The 17,223-nt window shown below is 45.6% G+C and overlaps 2 protein-coding genes across 7 annotated transcripts in view; both read right to left on the reverse strand.

Moving 5' to 3' along the window:
* Positions 1-3,761: 3,761 nt before the first annotated feature.
* Positions 3,762-6,290, reverse strand: Ccdc121 (coiled-coil domain containing 121). The gene is made up of 2 exons (XM_027424394.2): positions 6,043-6,290; positions 3,762-4,911 (listed from the first exon to the last, which is right to left on the reverse strand). Exons 1-2 carry the CDS (start codon positions 6,288-6,290, stop codon positions 3,996-3,998), a joined length of 1,164 nt encoding a protein of 387 aa, XP_027280195.1. The 3' UTR covers positions 3,762-3,995.
* An 8,133-nt stretch (positions 6,291-14,423) lies between these two features.
* Znf512 (zinc finger protein 512) overlaps positions 14,424-17,223 on the reverse strand; it is a 37,052-nt gene continuing 34,252 nt past the window's right edge. For 5 of the 6 annotated variants that reach the window (XM_027424437.2, XM_027424438.2, XM_027424440.2 and 2 more), the window contains one exon: positions 16,022-16,327. In XM_027424437.2, coding sequence (XP_027280238.1) covers positions 16,022-16,327 — 306 coding nt within the window. Of the gene's footprint in view, positions 16,328-17,223 lie in introns of all 6 variants that reach the window. The other variant, XM_027424436.2, reaches the window with a different exon arrangement.

Consider the following 17,223-nt stretch of genomic DNA (forward strand, 5'->3'; position numbering starts at 1 on the left):
ACCTGGGAGGGGCAAAGCTCGTGTCTCCAGGGGCGAAACGAGGTGGAATCCCAAACCTAAAGTTACGTGGCACAAATCTGTCAAGATTGTGAGGTTAGCGGACTGAAATGGCAATCCACCTTCTATCTTATTGGCTAAGAAGAAAAAAAAAAATTAAAGATCATTATATTCTAGAAAATATTAGGTAAAAATTATGGAAAAACTTTGAAAGATAGGATGAATACTGTCCTTCAAAAAACGGAGGAAGAAACAGTTCAAGCAGCGTTCTCACCAAATGCAAAGGGGATGAAAGAAGAGGGGTGTTTGTGACCCAAGTGTGGCTGAATAATTTATAGTGAGGGATCTGAGTTGAGACGAGTAGGATGAAACGCATGAGGGAAAGACCGTATGACAAGAGACTGACCAAAAATGTTTTAGTTTTGTCCATTTGTCCAAGGAAAGAAAATCAAAGGCCCAAGTGAGCCAAAGTCAAACTCCTAAAAAGTCCCCTTTAAGAGAAAGGTAGCTCAATAAATAAATAAATAAATAAATAAATAAATAAATAAATAATAAAAAGAGGGGGGTAAAGGGCTAGGGCTGTAGGTCAGGTATCCCTTGGTTTTGTTGACATTCTTGCAAAATGGATAAAACTCTTGAAAAACAAGAAGGAGAATATGGGCTGGAGAGATGGCTCAGCAGTTAAGAGCACTGACTGTTCTTCCAGAGGCTCCTGGTTCAATTCCCAGGAGCCACATGGCAGCTCACAACTGTCTGTAACTTCAGTTCCAGGAGATCTGACACCTTCACACCAATGCACATAGAATAAAAAATTTTTAAAGGAGAATATATATAATCATATAATGATGCATATTATCTAATGGTTTATAGAAGGATATATAAAGATGGCTCAGTTGGTAAAGAGCTTGGGTAAGGACCAGAGCTCTGTCCCCAGAACCCACATAAAAGCCCAAGCATTGTGTCATGTGCCTATAATCCCAGTGCTGGGGAGCCAGAGATGGGGGGAACCCTGGAGCTCACTGGCCAGCTAGCTTAGCCAAATTGGTGAGCTCCAGGGTCAATGATCAACCTTGTCTCAAAATTTCAGATGGACAGTGATTGACCTGACCTGATCTGACTCAAGCCCTCGTCGGGCAGCATGGTCTGGCTTGTGTTACTTTCTAGTGGTGATATGGGTGACTTTATGTGAAAATTATTTTGCTGGCAGTAGACATACACTTCAGTTAGTTTAGTTGTGACATTTACATTTGGCATCTTTTTAATTACAGTTATGTGTGTGAGTGTGCATGTATGTGAGCATGCATGCCATATTTTGTGTATAAGTTAGAGGACAACTTGTGGGGGTTGCCATTCCCTACCCTGTGGGTTCCAGGGATGGAACTCAGGTTGGCTGGCTTGACTGTAAGCACCTATATTCACTGACCCATCTCTTGGCTATGATATCAGCAAAATGGCAGGTGAAACTTTGATCTCTTTATTTTTCTACAAATTTGATTCCTCCTACTTATTGAAAAAAAAAGAGCAAGCTTTGAAACCCCTATTCTCAGTGTAGATGGCTGTCAATCATATCCCAAGCACATGGGAGATCCCACCCATCCATTATGTTAGAAATAAAAGCAGGCTTGTTGTAATTTTTTAAAATAGATTGGGGATACTTTGTTTAAAGTCCTTTCATATTAACACCTGTATTCACAGTGCTCATGAAAGACCCCCGAAGAGGTACTTTCGTAGACGGAGACCCGCACCCAGGAATCAGCGAGACCACGAACTTGGATGCAAACTGCAAAAGGCTTTATTGGAGATACGGGTACCCGGGAGACTTAGCTTCTGTGAGGCCAAGTGCCCCGTGCCAAGGGAAAGGGGTCCTTATATAGGGAAAAAGGCACAAGCTAGAAGCAGGGATTCTAATGGATAATTCTAATGAGGCATTGTACAGAGCTATTCCCATTGGTCAATGTAAATGAGGCGCTATACAGGGTTATTCAAATGAGGCAAAGTACAGAGTTATTCAAATGAGGTGAAACACAGAGTCTTTCAAATGAGGCGAAATACAGAATCATTTCTATTGGATGGTTCAAATGAGACACAGAGCCATTCCAGATCAGCATATTCTCAAGGTCTGGTGTCTGGTACAACAGACTCAATTCCCCCCCTCCGCGTCCAGATGGCTGACCTTGGGGGCGGAGACCTTGGGACGGAGTGTTTCTCATCGGGCGGGGGCTCAGGGGCAGGGCTCCAGGCCGGCTCACTTGGTGTTCGTTCTCGGGCCAGCCCACCTGGTGCTCGTTCTCGGGCCGGGCGTGCGGCGGGTGGCGGGGGAAGTGGAGGCCGCCGGGGGTGGGGATCGGGGAAGCCGCCGACAGAAGGAGGAGGAGACAAACTTGAGAAAGAAAGGGCTAAGGGGCAGGGGTGTTTCACTCAGAGAGCCAAGGCAGAAGATACTCAGGTTGAAGGCCAAAATGAAAAACAAAAGGTGTTGACAGGTAAAAGTAAGTCACAAATGCAGTGTGTCCACAGCTCATTAGCTCCCAAGACCTGCTGGGCATGATGGGTAATTCATGGCGAGGGAGGCATGGTACCAGAAATAGATCCTGCCTCCTGCCCTTGTAACACAATATAGATTTTGTGGGATCTGAGGGCACAATATAGATTTTCCTGACCACACTGTTTTCTAAATTTTCAGTGGAACATGGCCAACCAGGAGGCAGTGCTGGACACAACAACAGGTTGTTGATATTAATATGAACTCTCAATATGGTTCTGTCCTGGCTAGATTTCAGTATCAACTTGATACAACCAAAAGTCGCCTGTGGGGAGAGTCTCAGTTGACAGGTTACCCATATCAGATCAGCTCATGATCATACCTATGGGTGCCCTGGCTCATGCCTGCGACTGTAGCACCCAGAAGGCTGACACAGGTAGATTTGCCATGAGTTTAAGGCCACACAATGGCTACATAATGAATTCCAGGGCAGCCTTGGATATCAAGTGAAATCCTGTCTCAAAAAACAAAAGAAGATAAAGTATACAACAGAAAGAATAATAGATCTCTCCTACCTCTTTCTTAAAGGCAATGCCTTAGCTATTTTACTGTGCAAGTACTCTTAATTCTCTCACCCCCTAGTCACTTCTCTTTGAGCAAAGGGTTCCACTGTGCATTCAGATGTGAAAGCCAACAGTATCATTTTCACTTGTCTCCTTGGCTCCTGCCTCTCTCTATCTCTTACCAGTTTCACCTTCCTCTCCTTTATCCAAATTCTCTGATCATTCACTAGCAATATTTCTTTAAAATATGATTTCACAGAGAGACAGAGAGAGAGAGAGAGAGAGAGAGAGAGAGAGAGAGAGAGAGAGAGAGAACCATGGTGCCCATGTGGAGATGAGAGGGCTACTTGGAGTCTGTTGTTTCCTCTACCCTGGGTTTTGGAGATCATACTCAGCCTTGGCCACTGAAACCATCTCGCTGTCAATACTTGTGTTACATGCAGTTGGTTGGTTGGTTTGTTGAAATGACTCACCTCGATTTGATTTTAGGGCATTTGCATACAATACTGGTCTCTTCCCCGGATGTTTCCTTCCCCAGGTTGCTCAATAGCCTTTAATTTTCAGGTCTAGCTCCGTGTTACTTCACTCTCTTTAACATCACCCAGTGTCGTTTCCTCTATAAATGAGGATGCTCACTAAGGTAGTTGTATTTTTGGCATTATAACAGACTGTGGCTAGAAGAGTAATTTATTGCACTGTGAATCCTAGTTTCTGAAAAAAGATCCCATGTCATTTAGTGGTCCTCCATGGGAATCCTGAAAAGTATCCAAATGATTTTTCCAAACTGGCTCATGTCCAGTGTCGATAGCAATTCAACAGCTTCCCCAGTAGGCCAAGACAGTGCCAGAGACCACTTGTTTCCAATTCTTATTTCTCTGGCTAATAAATAAATTACTTTGGACTTATTCTTGATTTGGTACATAAAGGATGGTTCAGTGTGGCCTCGCGGCACCCTATTCTTTGGGACAAGGATCATAATTGTGACTTCTGCCTCTCTTTGCCCTCAGCTGTTGTCTCCCTCTAACTATGGCTTCTTGGCACCACTGCTCCTCCTTCAGTTGTTCTTTCCACTTCTCTAACTGCCCCTTTATAGACGCTAGCTTGCGATACTCCTGGACTTGCTTCACTAATTCCTCCTGTATCCCCTGATTCTCTTTTTGGACACTATCGCAATACTCGGAATTCACCTTCCTGGCTGTGGACTTCAAGACCTGGACCTTTTTCTTAACCTCCTTGGTGCTGTGCCGTCCCACCTGAAGCCATTTCAGTTCCTGCAGCTGTCTGTCCAGGAGCGCCTTTTGCTGCAGGAACTGCAAGTGTTCCTGGAGGTCCTTTATAGCCGTCTCCACTTTCATGTTCTCCAGCTCCTTCTGTAACGCCTGGATTTTCATCTCCTGAGCCTTCTTTACTGAGTTAATATGCTTCAATGACTGAGCCTGTTGCCTCAGGTGGGACTGGGTCTTTCTTCCCTGCAAGAGTTGTGTTTGAAGGTCTTTGTTTTGTTTGGCAAAGTTGGATTCCAGCTCTTGTTTCCTTCGTCGCATCTCTGCACATTCCTGGAAATACTGATGCCACAGGTCCTCATGTTTCTTTCTACACTCATCATTTTGTTTTCTTAGGAATCTCAAAAAATAGTTGCTCTCAGTCTCTAGGTAGAGCCTGTCCTCTTCTAGCAGCTTGTTCTCCTCCACCAGCTGCTCCCGCTGGAGCTGAACCTCCTCTATATTGTTGCTCAGCAACTCCAGCGCCTCCATCGTCCTTCTTTTTACCTTGTTCTCCAGTTTTGTTAGACTCTCTGACTTGAAAAATTCATTGAGAATAGTAAAATACATTGATGTGTGGGGAGAGCCTTTGGAGCTCTGGGCAAAGCTGGATGAAGAACAAAGGAAGCATTCCTGTATCAGTTCTTAGGCACAGTTGAGAAAACAATAACTGAAAACTAGCCCAGACCTTTGTGTGATTGTATTCTTCTACCAGCCCTGGCCCTCAGACACGGTTTCTCCATATAACAGTCCTGGCTGTCCTAGATCTCTTTACAGACCAGGCTGGCCTTGAACTCCCAGAAATTCACCTGCATCTGCCTCCCAAGTACTGGGATTAAAGGCATGCGCCACCACCTGCCCCTATTTTATTGTATTCTTACAAAAAAAAATCTTTTGGGTTTCTATCATGCTCCAGATAAGACCAGTACTGGTTAGACTTGTATCAATTTGACACACGCAGGAGCGATTTGGGAGAAGCTACACTGAGAAACGACTGCACCAGATTGTCTGTAGAAACCTATAGGAATTTTATTTAAATTAATGACTGATGTAGGTGGACCCAGTTCACAGGGATAGGATGGCACCCCTAGGCAGGTGGTCCTGAATTGACTGAAAGGGCAGGCCACGCAGTGTACCTCCATGGCTTCTGCTTCAGTTCCTGCCCTGACTTCTTTTTAACTGTGATACAGAAGTGTAAGAAGAAATTAACCCTTCCCTCCCCAGTGTCACTTTTGGTTATGGTGGGGGGTTTTTTGTTTTGATTTTTTTGTTTTTTGTTTTTTCGAGACAGGGTTTCTCTGTGTAGCTTTGGAGCCTATCCTGGCACTTGCCCTGGAGACCAGGCTGGCCTCGAATTCACAGAGATCCGCTTGCCTCTGCCTCCCAAGTGCTGGGATTAAAGGCGTGCGCCACCAACGCCCGGCGTTTTATCAGAGCAATAGAAACCCTAACTATGACAGGGTCTCTCACCAAACCTGTTTCTCATGCTATGCTAGCCGGCTGGTCAATAAACATCTGGGATCTGCCTGTTTCCATGCTCCCATCCCACTTTAGGAGTTACAGGCATGTTCTGTTTGCTCAGCTTTCTAAGTGGGTTTTGGTGATCTGAATTCAGGTCCTCTTGCCATGTGGCAGGCACCCGAGCCACTGGGCCATCTTCCAGGTCCTTCCTCTTCCATCACCATTGCCAAGCCTAGAAAACCTTCCGTTCACATCAGTCTCCCTCCTCAGTACCTACCTAGTTCCGGTACTCAGGCATTTATTCAGGTCAGTCTGCTCGCTGGGGTTTTTCGCCAAAGAACTAATTAGGAGTGTCTGCCTTTGGGGAGCACAATTTTCAAGAGGCGTCTTTACTTTGGGGTCAACATCACATGATTTCTTAGTCTCTACTACCAAATTAGTACTAGCAGATTGCTTGGATTGGTTCCAAGATCTTCTGGGGCTTTTGTCTTTTGAAATTTGGCTGTCCTGTTCTGGGGATACCATCTCCTCTCTCACTCCTGACTAGGGCCTTGCCCCTCCCAAGTCCTATTTTAACAACTACCAGCCCTTGCTGAAGCGCCCTACACACCTCAATTGTCCAACCCTCCCATTTCTCAGGCACAATCACCAGTTAGACACCCCTCTGGCCTATCATTGTACCCTAGTCCTCAGATTGGGTCAAACGCTCCCCACACAATGGTCTCATGGAATGTCACAGAAGTCTCTCTAGTGATTTGGGTCTCTATGGTGAGGAGCTAGACTGCAACTCCCACTGAGTCTGAGACCTCATGGGACATCAGCCCACTGCATGTCTGGTGGTGGTGGGTATAGGGAGCCGTCCCTGCATTCTCCATTACAATGATGGTGCCTGCAGGCACTGAATGTAAATTATTGCGCAGGCGCTGGGTAATTTTCCATTTCCTTGATCTCTGCCTATTCTGTGGCTCATATGGCCTGAGGAGCTGAAGCCAATCATAGGGTGACACGTCCCAGGCAGCGGCTGCCAGCCTTTATTAGGGGACAGGATTCTTGGCTCGGGGTCTCCGCTCTGGTAAGCTTATGCTCTCCTCTCAAGACGCATTAAAGCTTTCCTGCAGAAGGATCCGAGTGTCCTGTGTGGTTCTTGCTGGCGAGACAATAGCTCGGGACATCTGGTGCCGAAACCCGGGAACTTGTTAACATCGCCGGCACCGCGGAGACCCCTTGGCTACAAGGCGGATTCAGAACTGCAGGGTGGTAAATTCGGAGAGGTATGTCTTTTCTGGACTTTGGCTTGGGATTGTTGATCTTTTTCACTGTTGTAGCAATCTTAAAGAAGTCCAGAATTACATGTCAGAAACCGAATGTAGTGAGAGATGGGGCGCGCCCAACAATAAAATATAAGGAAAAAGGACCTCCCGGGATGTCTAATGACAAGGGAGTATGTATAAGAAGAAAAACAACAACAAATAAGGAAAAAGGACCTCCCGGGATGTCTAATGACAAGGGAGTGAGTAATTTGTTAGATGATTCTGTAAATAAGTTTAAAGCTTTAAATCTTGATAGCTCTGATGACTCTAAAAGCTCAAGAGATAAAGTTTTAGAGGAAACAGCTCAGCTAGGTAAAAAAGAAACAAAAAAGGAGGGAGAGAAAATAGGGAATAACCGGTCACACCCCGGTAAATTTAAGACACCTGTTAATCCAGCGGGTGTACTTCCATCAACACCCCCATTATTTGGTACCGACTCCTTTTTACCATTAGAGGAGCGGAGAAAATTACAGATGGCTTTCCCAGTCTTTGATAGGGGAAAAGGTCATGCATGTTATTCAACACTTCTTGGAGGCCTGGAATGCCTGGGGCTTTAAAGCCTCATAAACATTGACGCTCGGGGCCATACTGCGGCCAAGCATCACACCTCAAAACCTGAAAGGCCAAAGGAAATGGTAAAATGGAAAGATATCTTAACTGGTCTTTGGAGAGGCCCGGATCCTATTCTCATAAGATCCAGGGGAGCTATATGTGTTTTTCCACAGGATGAAGAGAATCCCCTGTGGATCCCGGAAAGACTCACCCGAAGAGCCCCTTCGGACCTTCAAAAGTTGGAACTCCACCTTCTCCCCGGGAGTTGAGAGCCGCTATTATTATCCAGATTAACTCCTGTCCTTGACGGAGAGATTGTCATCATAGATCGCTTAAGGGGTGGGGATGGGATTGTTTGGTGCAGCCGTTTGCTGCGGATTGATGTTGCTTCTCTGGCTGGTCTGTAGGCTCAGGGCTCAAACTAAGAGAGACAAGGTGGTTATCGCCCAAGCGCTTGTAGCTTTGGAACAAGGGGCTTCCACTGATATTTGGCTAACTATGCTTAAGCAATAGGCCGCCGGCCAGACAGCTCTTGCACACCCGGAGCCTAGGCTCATTGCACAGGGTAGAGTGTCTGGTTTGAGCAGCCCATGAGGGATGTTGAGCAAGGCATCGCACAGAGAGTTGCCCAGTATGCAGGCTTCTCTGGGAGGCATGTTGTCCTGCATAAGGGTTGCCTGCCCTAGTCTCCCTTTCCCAGAAAAACGGCAGAGGACAGGTCGAGAGCGCTTCGGGTCAAGCTAACAGCCTGATGGCGACTCTTGTACACAGTCTTAATGTTTGATTGGGAAGGTACAACCTCTGCCTCTATCCCTCAACATATGGGTGACCTATTTGCTTGTAAAAATATAAAGCCTTATCATTAATTAATAAAAAAAGGGGGAGATGTAGGGAGCCGTCCCTGCATTCTCCATTACAATGATGGCGCCTGCAGGCACTGAATGTAAATTATTGCGCAGGCGCTGGGTAATTTTCCATTTCCTTGATCTCTGCCTATTCTGTGGCTCATATGGCCTGAGGAGCTGAAGCCAATCATAGGGTGACACGTCCCAGGCAGCGGCTGCCAGCCTTTATTAGGGGACAGGATTCTTGGCTCGGGGTCTCCGCTCTGGTAAGCTTATGCTCTCCTCTCAAGACGCATTAAAGCTTTCCTGCAGAAGGATCCGAGTGTCCTGTGTGGTTCTTGCTGGCGAGACTATTGCTCGGGACAGGTGGGAACAGCAGGAGTCAAGAAGAACCACCTTTCTAGAAATGACTACCTTGAGGGGCCTGGTGAGAGACTGCCTGTGGCAGGAGGAAGGTCACATCTGAAGGGAAGGAGGGCCTCTGTGGCAGTAAAGACTCCAGAGGATTGGTTTCTGGTCAACTTCCACTCCAGTTCCTTCCTCTGGGAAACCTGGGGTCCTAGCTTGGGTCAGTTAGCGTTGTCTTCTGCATCTCCCCCCCAACCCCCAGTGCACAGCTGGTGTAACTGTCCTTGTTGTACATTGTCTTGAGAATGAAATAGACAGCTTCTTAAAAGTAATGTAAGAGTAACTAGCTCGGGGGCTGGAGAGATGGCTCAGAGGTTAAGAGTGCTGGCTGCTCTTCCAGAGGTCCTGAGTTCAATTCCCAGCAACCACATGGTAACTCACAACCATCTATAATAAGACCTGGTACCCTCCTCTGGTGTGCAGGCAAACATGCAGATAGAGCACTGTATACATAATAAATAAATCTTTTTAAAAAATGTGTAACTAACTCTTGCCTTGAATACTGAGAAAGCTATCATAAGTTAGCAATGAAGAATTGCTGGAGCAGAACCTACCGTGTCCTGGGAGTGAACAAAGAGCAAAACTGAAGTCACCAAGGATCCTCTTGTCTTCCTGTTATGAAGTTAATTTTCTAATGAAATAGTGTGAAGCACTGGACAGTGGTGGCGCACACCTTTAATCCCAGCACTTGGGAGGCAGAGGCAGGCGACTCTCAGTGAGTTCTGTGAGTTCGAGGCCAGCCTGGTCTACAGAGCTAGAAGAAATACCTATACTCAGAAAGCAGGTGAGCAGGTGACAGAGTTAGGGAGGTGCTGTTTGGTGAGTAGTGGAGCAAGCTTTTGAGCTGAGAGCTGACTGTTGAGCATAGGTGTAGCACATGGATATCCAGGTAGAAGGAATGAGTGCAAACTCTATAGGCACAGTCAGTAAAGGGATGGAAGTTGTCTGGGGATTGATTCCCCATCTAGATAATAGATCTACCACAAATCTACATCCCATTGTCTCTTTACTGCGTCACTTGTCCCCACTTTTCCTCTCTCCTTCTCACTTACTTTCTAAAGGTTTAGTTTTACTTATGTATGTACATGTGGACCTGCTTGCCAATACATATGCTTTGCCCATGAGGACCACAAAAGGGCATGGGAACCAGTGCAAACACGCACACACACTGCACTAAATACAATTTTTTTTTTATTTATTAGTTCTAGTTAGGGAACAAGCTTGTTTCACATGTTAGTCCCTTCTCCCTCTCCCTCCCCTCACCCCATCCCTCCTCCCCAACCCCCAACCTACCCCCCACCCCATCCACCCACCACTCCCCATGCAGGGTAGAGCCCTCAACGGGAGTTCTGCAAAGTCCACCAAATCTTCCTGTGCTGGGCCTAGGCCCTTCCCCATGTGTCCAGGGCCAGAGTGTATCCCTTCACGTGGGATGGGCTCTCAAAGTTCCTTCTTACACCAGGGAAAAATGCTAATCCATCACCACAGGCTCCCTGGAGTGCAGAGGCCTCCTTATTGACATCCATGTTCAGGGGTCTGGATCAGTGTTGTACTGGCCTCCTGGACAGCATCTGGGGTCGATGTTCTCCCCCTTGTTCAGGCCAACTGTTTCTGTGGGTTTCTCCAACCTGGTACAGACCCCTTCGCTCTTCATTCCTCCCTCTCTTCAACTAAATTCCAGATTTCAGCTCAGTGTATATCTGTGGATGTCAGTCTCTGCTTCCATCAGCCACTGGATGAGGGCTCTAGGATGGCATAAAGAGAAGTCATCAATCTCATTTTAGGGGAAGGGCTTTTAGGTTATCCTCTCCAACATTGCCTGGATTGTCAGATCGCACTAAATACAATTTGAAAAAATTAAGAATTAAGTGAATGAGAGGGGCTGAGATGTGGCTTGTCAGAGTGCTTACCTGGTGAGCCCCGAGTTCAGTCTCCAGCACCAGTTGAAGCTTGGTGTGGCATCACTCACCGTAAACCCAACACTCTGGAGGTGGAAGCAGGAGGACCAGCATCATCTTCTACACAGTGAGTCAAAGACCAGCTAGGATACATGAGACCCTGTCTCAAAACACCAAGTGAATGAAAGGCTGGAGAGATGAGATGATAGCTCAGTGGCAAAAAGGAATTGCTGCTCTTGCAGAGGACTTGGGTTCAGCTCCCAGAACCCATGTGGTGAATTTAGAAAACATATATGGGAATTGGAGTATGTGAATGTTATTGCAGTCTTGGATCGGCATTTAGCATTCTCTATGATGGACTATCTTTCACCCCTGAACAAGTATAACACTTCTTTAGTGGTTTTCTTGAGTCAAATATGTCATAACTGACATACCCAGACAGACTGAAGTCACCTGGTCAACTTCAGGACACTCATCACCAAGGCCCAAGGAGTGTTCTTGAGATGACTTGAGTTTGATCTCTAGAATCCACATGATGGAAAGGTGAGAACTAACTCCCATAAGTTGTCTTACGACTCCCACATGTTTACTGTGGCGCTTGAACACACACACACACACACACACACACACACACACACACACACACACACACACCTAATCTATATTATCTATATTATATGGATTACCATGCCCAGCATATCATATTTCTCCTCTCCTCTCCTCTCTCTCTCTCCTATCTCTCTCCCTCCCTCCTTCCCTCCCTCTCTCCTTCTCTCTCTCTCTCTCTCTCTCTCTCTCTCTCTCTCTCTCTCTCTCTGTTTTTGGTTTTTTCAAGACAGGGTTTCTCTGTGTAACAGTCCTGGCTATCCTGTAACTCACTCTTGAAGACCAGGCTGGCCTCAAACTCACAGAGATCCACCTTCCACCTGCCTCTGCCTCTCAAGTGCTAGAATTAAAGGTGTGCGCCACCACCACTCATCCATCTGTCTCTTTTAATAGGATTAGAAATGTCACTTGCTGTTAAAAGAAGAACTCCTGAGTTATACAGAAATTTTTTGTGATGATTTATTTTTATTTTCTGGGTGTTTTGCATGTATGTCTGATGGTGACTTTGTAATATATAACTATATATATATATATAGTAATATATAACTATATATATAATTTGTAATATATAACTATATAAACTATATAACTATATAACTATATAACTATATATACTTTGTACTAGTGAAGTTTTTGTCAACTTGACACAAGCTAGTGCCATCTGGGAAGAGGGAACCTCAATTGAGAAAATGTCTCCATCAGAATGACCTATAGGCAAGTCTTTGGGGGGCATTTTCTTTCTTCTTTTAAATTTTTTAAAAATATTTTTTATGTATACAGTGTTCTGGCATATATGCCTACACACCAGAAGAGGGCACCAAATCTCATTATAGAAGGTTGTGAGCCACCATGTGGTTGCTGAGAATTGAACTCAGGGCCTCTGGAAGAGCTGCCAGTGCTCTTAACCTCTGAGCCATCTCTCCAGCCCCTGGGGGCATTTTCTTAATTGATAATTGATGTGGGAGTGGTGCCTGGATTACATTAAAAACCAAACTGAGCAACCCACGATGAACGAACTAGCACTCCTCCACAGCCTGTTGCTTCTGTTTCTGCCTCCAGGTTCCGAAGCTCCTGTCCTGGCTTCCCTCCATGAAGGACTAGAAGCTGTAGAATAAAATAAACCCTTTTCTCCCTAGGTTGCTTTTGCATATGGTGTTTATCACAGAAACACGAACCAAACTAGGACAGTATTCCACTGTGTGACTATCACATTTTATCCATCTGGATAGAAAAGATAATGTATCAGAGTAGGTTTTAATGTCTCAGGTGCTCCTGCTTGGCAAATAGCTCCCCTTCAGGGGCTGACTCAGAGTCTACCACCTTCCATTTTGCACACTCTTATCCTGTGAGGCATTGCCTCATTTGCATCTAACAGACAAAATTGGAAAGGAATGCATGGTACACGATCTCCCTTTTCCTTTAAAGAGGAATTTATTTAGTCACACCTTTAGAGATATTGGTCTATCAAACATACAGGGTGTGGCAGACCAGAAAAGCTCGAATCATGGCACCAAGAAGCAAAGAGAAGTGAATCTAGATGAGAACTTTCTCCCCAGAGCCAGGGACCAAACACAGGCCCATGTAAATGGTAGTCACCCATTAATCATAGCTATATTCCTCACTTACAGTCAGTCTCCAAAGCATACACATCACTTCCACACATTCCAACAGAGAAACATTAGCTGGCTACTCATTTACCATATGGAGGACAGAAAAGGCAACAAGTAAGACATAGTCTAACCATGTGTCCCACTAGCCTGTGGTGTTAGAGGATGAGAGCAGATTCTAGGGGACAGGCGGTAGTCTCCAATGGACAAGTCAGGCACCTCTGAATTGTAACTACCCTCTCACACATGCATTTTGTCATTCTCACATAACTCTCCCACACACATGAGCAGGAAGAGTCCTTCTACATACACCCTGGACTGGATCTTATTCTTCTGGCACATTTTCAGCTTTACTAGATATTACCAAATCATGTTCAAAGTAATTGCACTAATTTCCATCATACACAAGTTCCCATTGTTCAACATCCTATATGTACCAAATACTGCCACTCTTGTTTATATTATTCTAATGATGCTGTGCCCAAGTCTCAAAGACCCCCCCAGAGACTACCAAGGAGACAAACTCACCAAACTGCAAACACAAGGCTTTATTGTTTAATCCTACCTGGAGGGACTCCGTCTAGCAGGCTGACACAGCAGCCTCCAGAGGGAGCGAAGTCCCTAGTCTATTGCCAGAATTTAAAAGGAAAAAAATCATAGAATTACATCAGTAGGTATGGGTCGGCTCCTGATTGGTTGACATTTGATGAACAATTAGGGGAATTTCCCAGAGTCAGGGAAACTGGTTTGTTAGTATTTTTGATTGGTTGGCTACTGATAGGAGCATTGGTGGTTTCTATGGCTTTGTCTGTTACTTGCAGGTAGCCCACTCTCATTGGTTGATGCTGGGAAGGGAGCATTCTGTAGTTTCTATGGCTTTGTCTGTCTCTTGGAGGTAGTTTGTTGCTAACACAATATCCAGGTACTTACTAAGTCTAAGAGGAAGATTGCTTGGAGTTTTGTTCACAACACAAGAACTAGAGGCTAGGGGACTAGATTTTTTCTGAAGGCTTTTCCACAACCTTTACATTTATATGGTTTCTCTCTAGTATGAATAATAAGAGTGAAATGGGAACTTCAGGCTTTGCCACATTCATATAATTTCTCCCCAGTGTGATTCACTAGAAGTGAAGCCTTTGAGTTTAGTTTACCACTTTCAAAGAATTTTAAATTCTGAATACAGTGACTAGGCCAGACTATATCAGTCTTGTTAATTGTTGGCCTTGGGAAGGAAAAAGAAAAGATCACAGGACACAGGTTATGTCCCCTGCACCAGCTCCCTTTTGCTGCAGTCATTGTGACCAGCAGACTGCAGGAGCCAAGGAATTAGAAATGACTTGGAATGTCCCCCCACCCGTTGTCAGCCATCTTCTGAGTCCCATGTGGTGTCAGCAAGGAGTCCAACAGCAAAGCAGCAGCAAACACAACCACACACTTTCCAAGTGAGTCATTTTATTTGCCATTGCCAAACAGTACCCAAGTCCTTGTCACCAGAACTTAGCACAGCTTCTCATTTCTCCTCCTCGACAACCCTCATCTACTACAGGGGCTTCAAGGGTATACATAGGAATAAAAACAGCACAAATACATCATTTCCGTGACCTGTTTCCACATAACCCCTTCTGGCAGTGCCTGATTCAAGTATTAATGCCCCATTATTGAAAAGTGATCTTCACAAAGCACACATGATAAAGCTATTTAGAGGAGCACAGAGAACAGAGACTTCAGGGCGGCAAATAGCCTTTTCGGGTTTGAAAAGGTAGTATTTGTCCATATCAAGGTTAACTTTGTCAGTGGCATATGCAATAGGCATATACAATAGGCAGGAATATAGAAGAACAATATTTATACAGAAGGAGAAAGAGAAACCAGAAACACGACAACAAGGCTACTTAATCTAAGCCACGTTCCAAAGACATCCACCCTCACAGGGAGAGAGCCCACTGAACACCACCAGACAGGCATGAGGTACAGAGAGAGACCATTCTTTCCGGCTCCAGAGAAATATCTACATCTGGTGTCAAAAGCTCACAATATAAAGCAGATAAAACTCCATGTACAAAACAGTAGGACAATATTCTCAGAACATTCAGGGACAGAAGTGGGCCAATGCCCTGGGTGAGGACTTAAGTGGGTGTGGTCTAACGTGAGGTAAGTGCAGGGGAGAGGGGAAGCTCACCTTGGTTTGCAACCCCAGTGGCATTTCCAGAGGCCAGGGCATGGAGTCAACACAGCAGGGACTGAGTCATCTCCCAACCCTTAAAACCGAGGTACAAACTCAAGCTTACGGGGCACTGACCCTGGCAACCCAGGGAAGTGGGGAAGTGATTACTACCACTGCCCTTTCCTTCCTTTTCACCATAGTGTTCCGGACACAGCCCCTAAGGCTGTATTTTCATGCCTGTGGGTCCAGTGAGTCCCTGCTCCAAGCGCAGCAAGCTTTTTCATGCTCAATCATTTTCTTCCTCTCAACAGTAAAAACAAATTACAGATAAGTATCCTTGGTTGGGTTCTGCTTCCTGGGGTTCAGGGTCACACTGTAACAAAAGTGGCAGTTCTCCTTTCTAGTCCTCTTATGTTACAAATACAGAAGGATAAAGCCTGTTAAGGCTTTTTAAAAAAAATTAGTTAGGAACTGTTTTATAAGCTAGATGATGGAGAAGCCACTAAATCAACAAAGATTCCAAGAACATTCATTTCCCAGACAGGAAAGAACAAAGAAAGCCGGCCAAAGGTTTCTTAAATTTGTGCAGGGCCCAGGGGCCTGCAGATGCTTTCCCAAGGGAGCTCTTTGGACAACAGAAAAAGCAAAAGGACGCTAATGGGAACTATGAACCGACTAAGGCAGGGAGGGGTGAAAGTGAAGTAGTCAGGAAGACTGTAAAATGTACACAGAGGAGCTGAGAGCCACTGCCCAACAGCAACAGCTGAAAGCATCTTCTCCCAGCCCCAGGATTCAGGCCTCCCCTGCACATGTCCCCATGACAACAGGATCACATCTACTCTCCTAGGAGCATGACCAATGGCTGCCTACTTCCTCCCTCGTTTGTGAGTGGTCTTGGTGGGTTCTGCTTTCTGGGACTGTGCTGGCACTGGCTCCTGCTCTGACCCCTTACATACAGCTGACACCACCAGTTCCTCATTCCCACCCTGGCCCTTCCCTGCCCGGGACTCCGGTTGACTCTCTGGCTGCTCAGGGCGAGGCTGCTGCTGTCTTCTCAGAGACCGTCGACTTCCCTGCTGCTGCCGCTGCTTCTCCTCTTCCTGCTGCCGCTGCTTGATCTTCATCAGCTTCTCAAAGCTTTTGGTGGTTGTTGGGTTTACAACAAACCAATCCTACAGGAGGCAAAGCAGAAATGGGGACCACTTAGAAACACACTGAAGGCCAAAATGAAGGGACAGGAAGAATAGAGAGAAAGTAATGTTGGGTATACAGCATAGGGAGCATGAGGAGAGCACTGGGGACCTTAGAGCTCCATTTTAAACTGGAGAAATCCAACATGCATCAGTTCTCATGAGTCAGTACTGTGTAATGCATGATTCTATGTAATTTAATATGTGATCCAGACACAGGTGTGATGTGCATGCCTGGACACGTAGCAGGTCTAAAGGCAGCATAAGACCTTGTCTCAAAAATCCAAAACTTGGGCTGGAGAGATGGCTCAGCAATTAAGAACACTTCATGCTCTTCTGGAGGACCTAAGTTCTATTCCTAGGCTAATATTGGGCACCCACAGCCACCTGTTACTACAGTTCCAGGGGATCTGACATTTGCAGATACACAATTTTACACAAAGAAAAGAAAAGAAAAGGGTGGTGACCATAAAGTGCATTTACTGGGCATCACATCACCTGTCGCCTCCTTCTGTGTAACACCCTGGGCTGGAAGCCCTGGCTCACAGGGGGCTGGCTCACAGTATGACAGTACAGCAACAGGAGCATGAGTTTCCCATCAGATCCCTGAGTGCAGTTCTCATTTCCTTTGGCTTCCTGTGAGCCACTTGATCTCTTTGAGCATCATTTAGAAAATTATGGGGTAGAGGAAATTTATTATAAAATATCTTCTGGAAATGCAAAAGCCTTGATCTAACTAAGTAACTCAATTAAGTCTCCCAGGTGGGACTATCAAGTCATTGGAAATAGCTAAGATAGAGGAGCGCTACCACAGGACAGATCAGCAAAATCCCAAATGTGCAAAGTGAAGCCCCCCAACTACATGATGAAAGGTGAGA

This window comes from Cricetulus griseus, chromosome 7 (assembly GCF_003668045.3).
Source record: "Cricetulus griseus strain 17A/GY chromosome 7, alternate assembly CriGri-PICRH-1.0, whole genome shotgun sequence".
Classification (NCBI taxonomy): domain Eukaryota; kingdom Metazoa; phylum Chordata; class Mammalia; order Rodentia; family Cricetidae; genus Cricetulus; species Cricetulus griseus.

Excerpts from the sequence above, each read along its gene's own strand:
- Ccdc121 (XM_027424394.2), bottom strand. The coding sequence starts at position 6,290 with ATGGTATCCCCAGAACAGGACAGCCAAATTTCAAAAGACAAAAGCCCC. Across the intron at positions 4,912-6,042 it reads TGCCTGAGTACCGGAACTAG|CTTTGCCCAGAGCTCCAAAG; the intron begins GTAGGTACTGAG and ends TTCTTCATCCAG.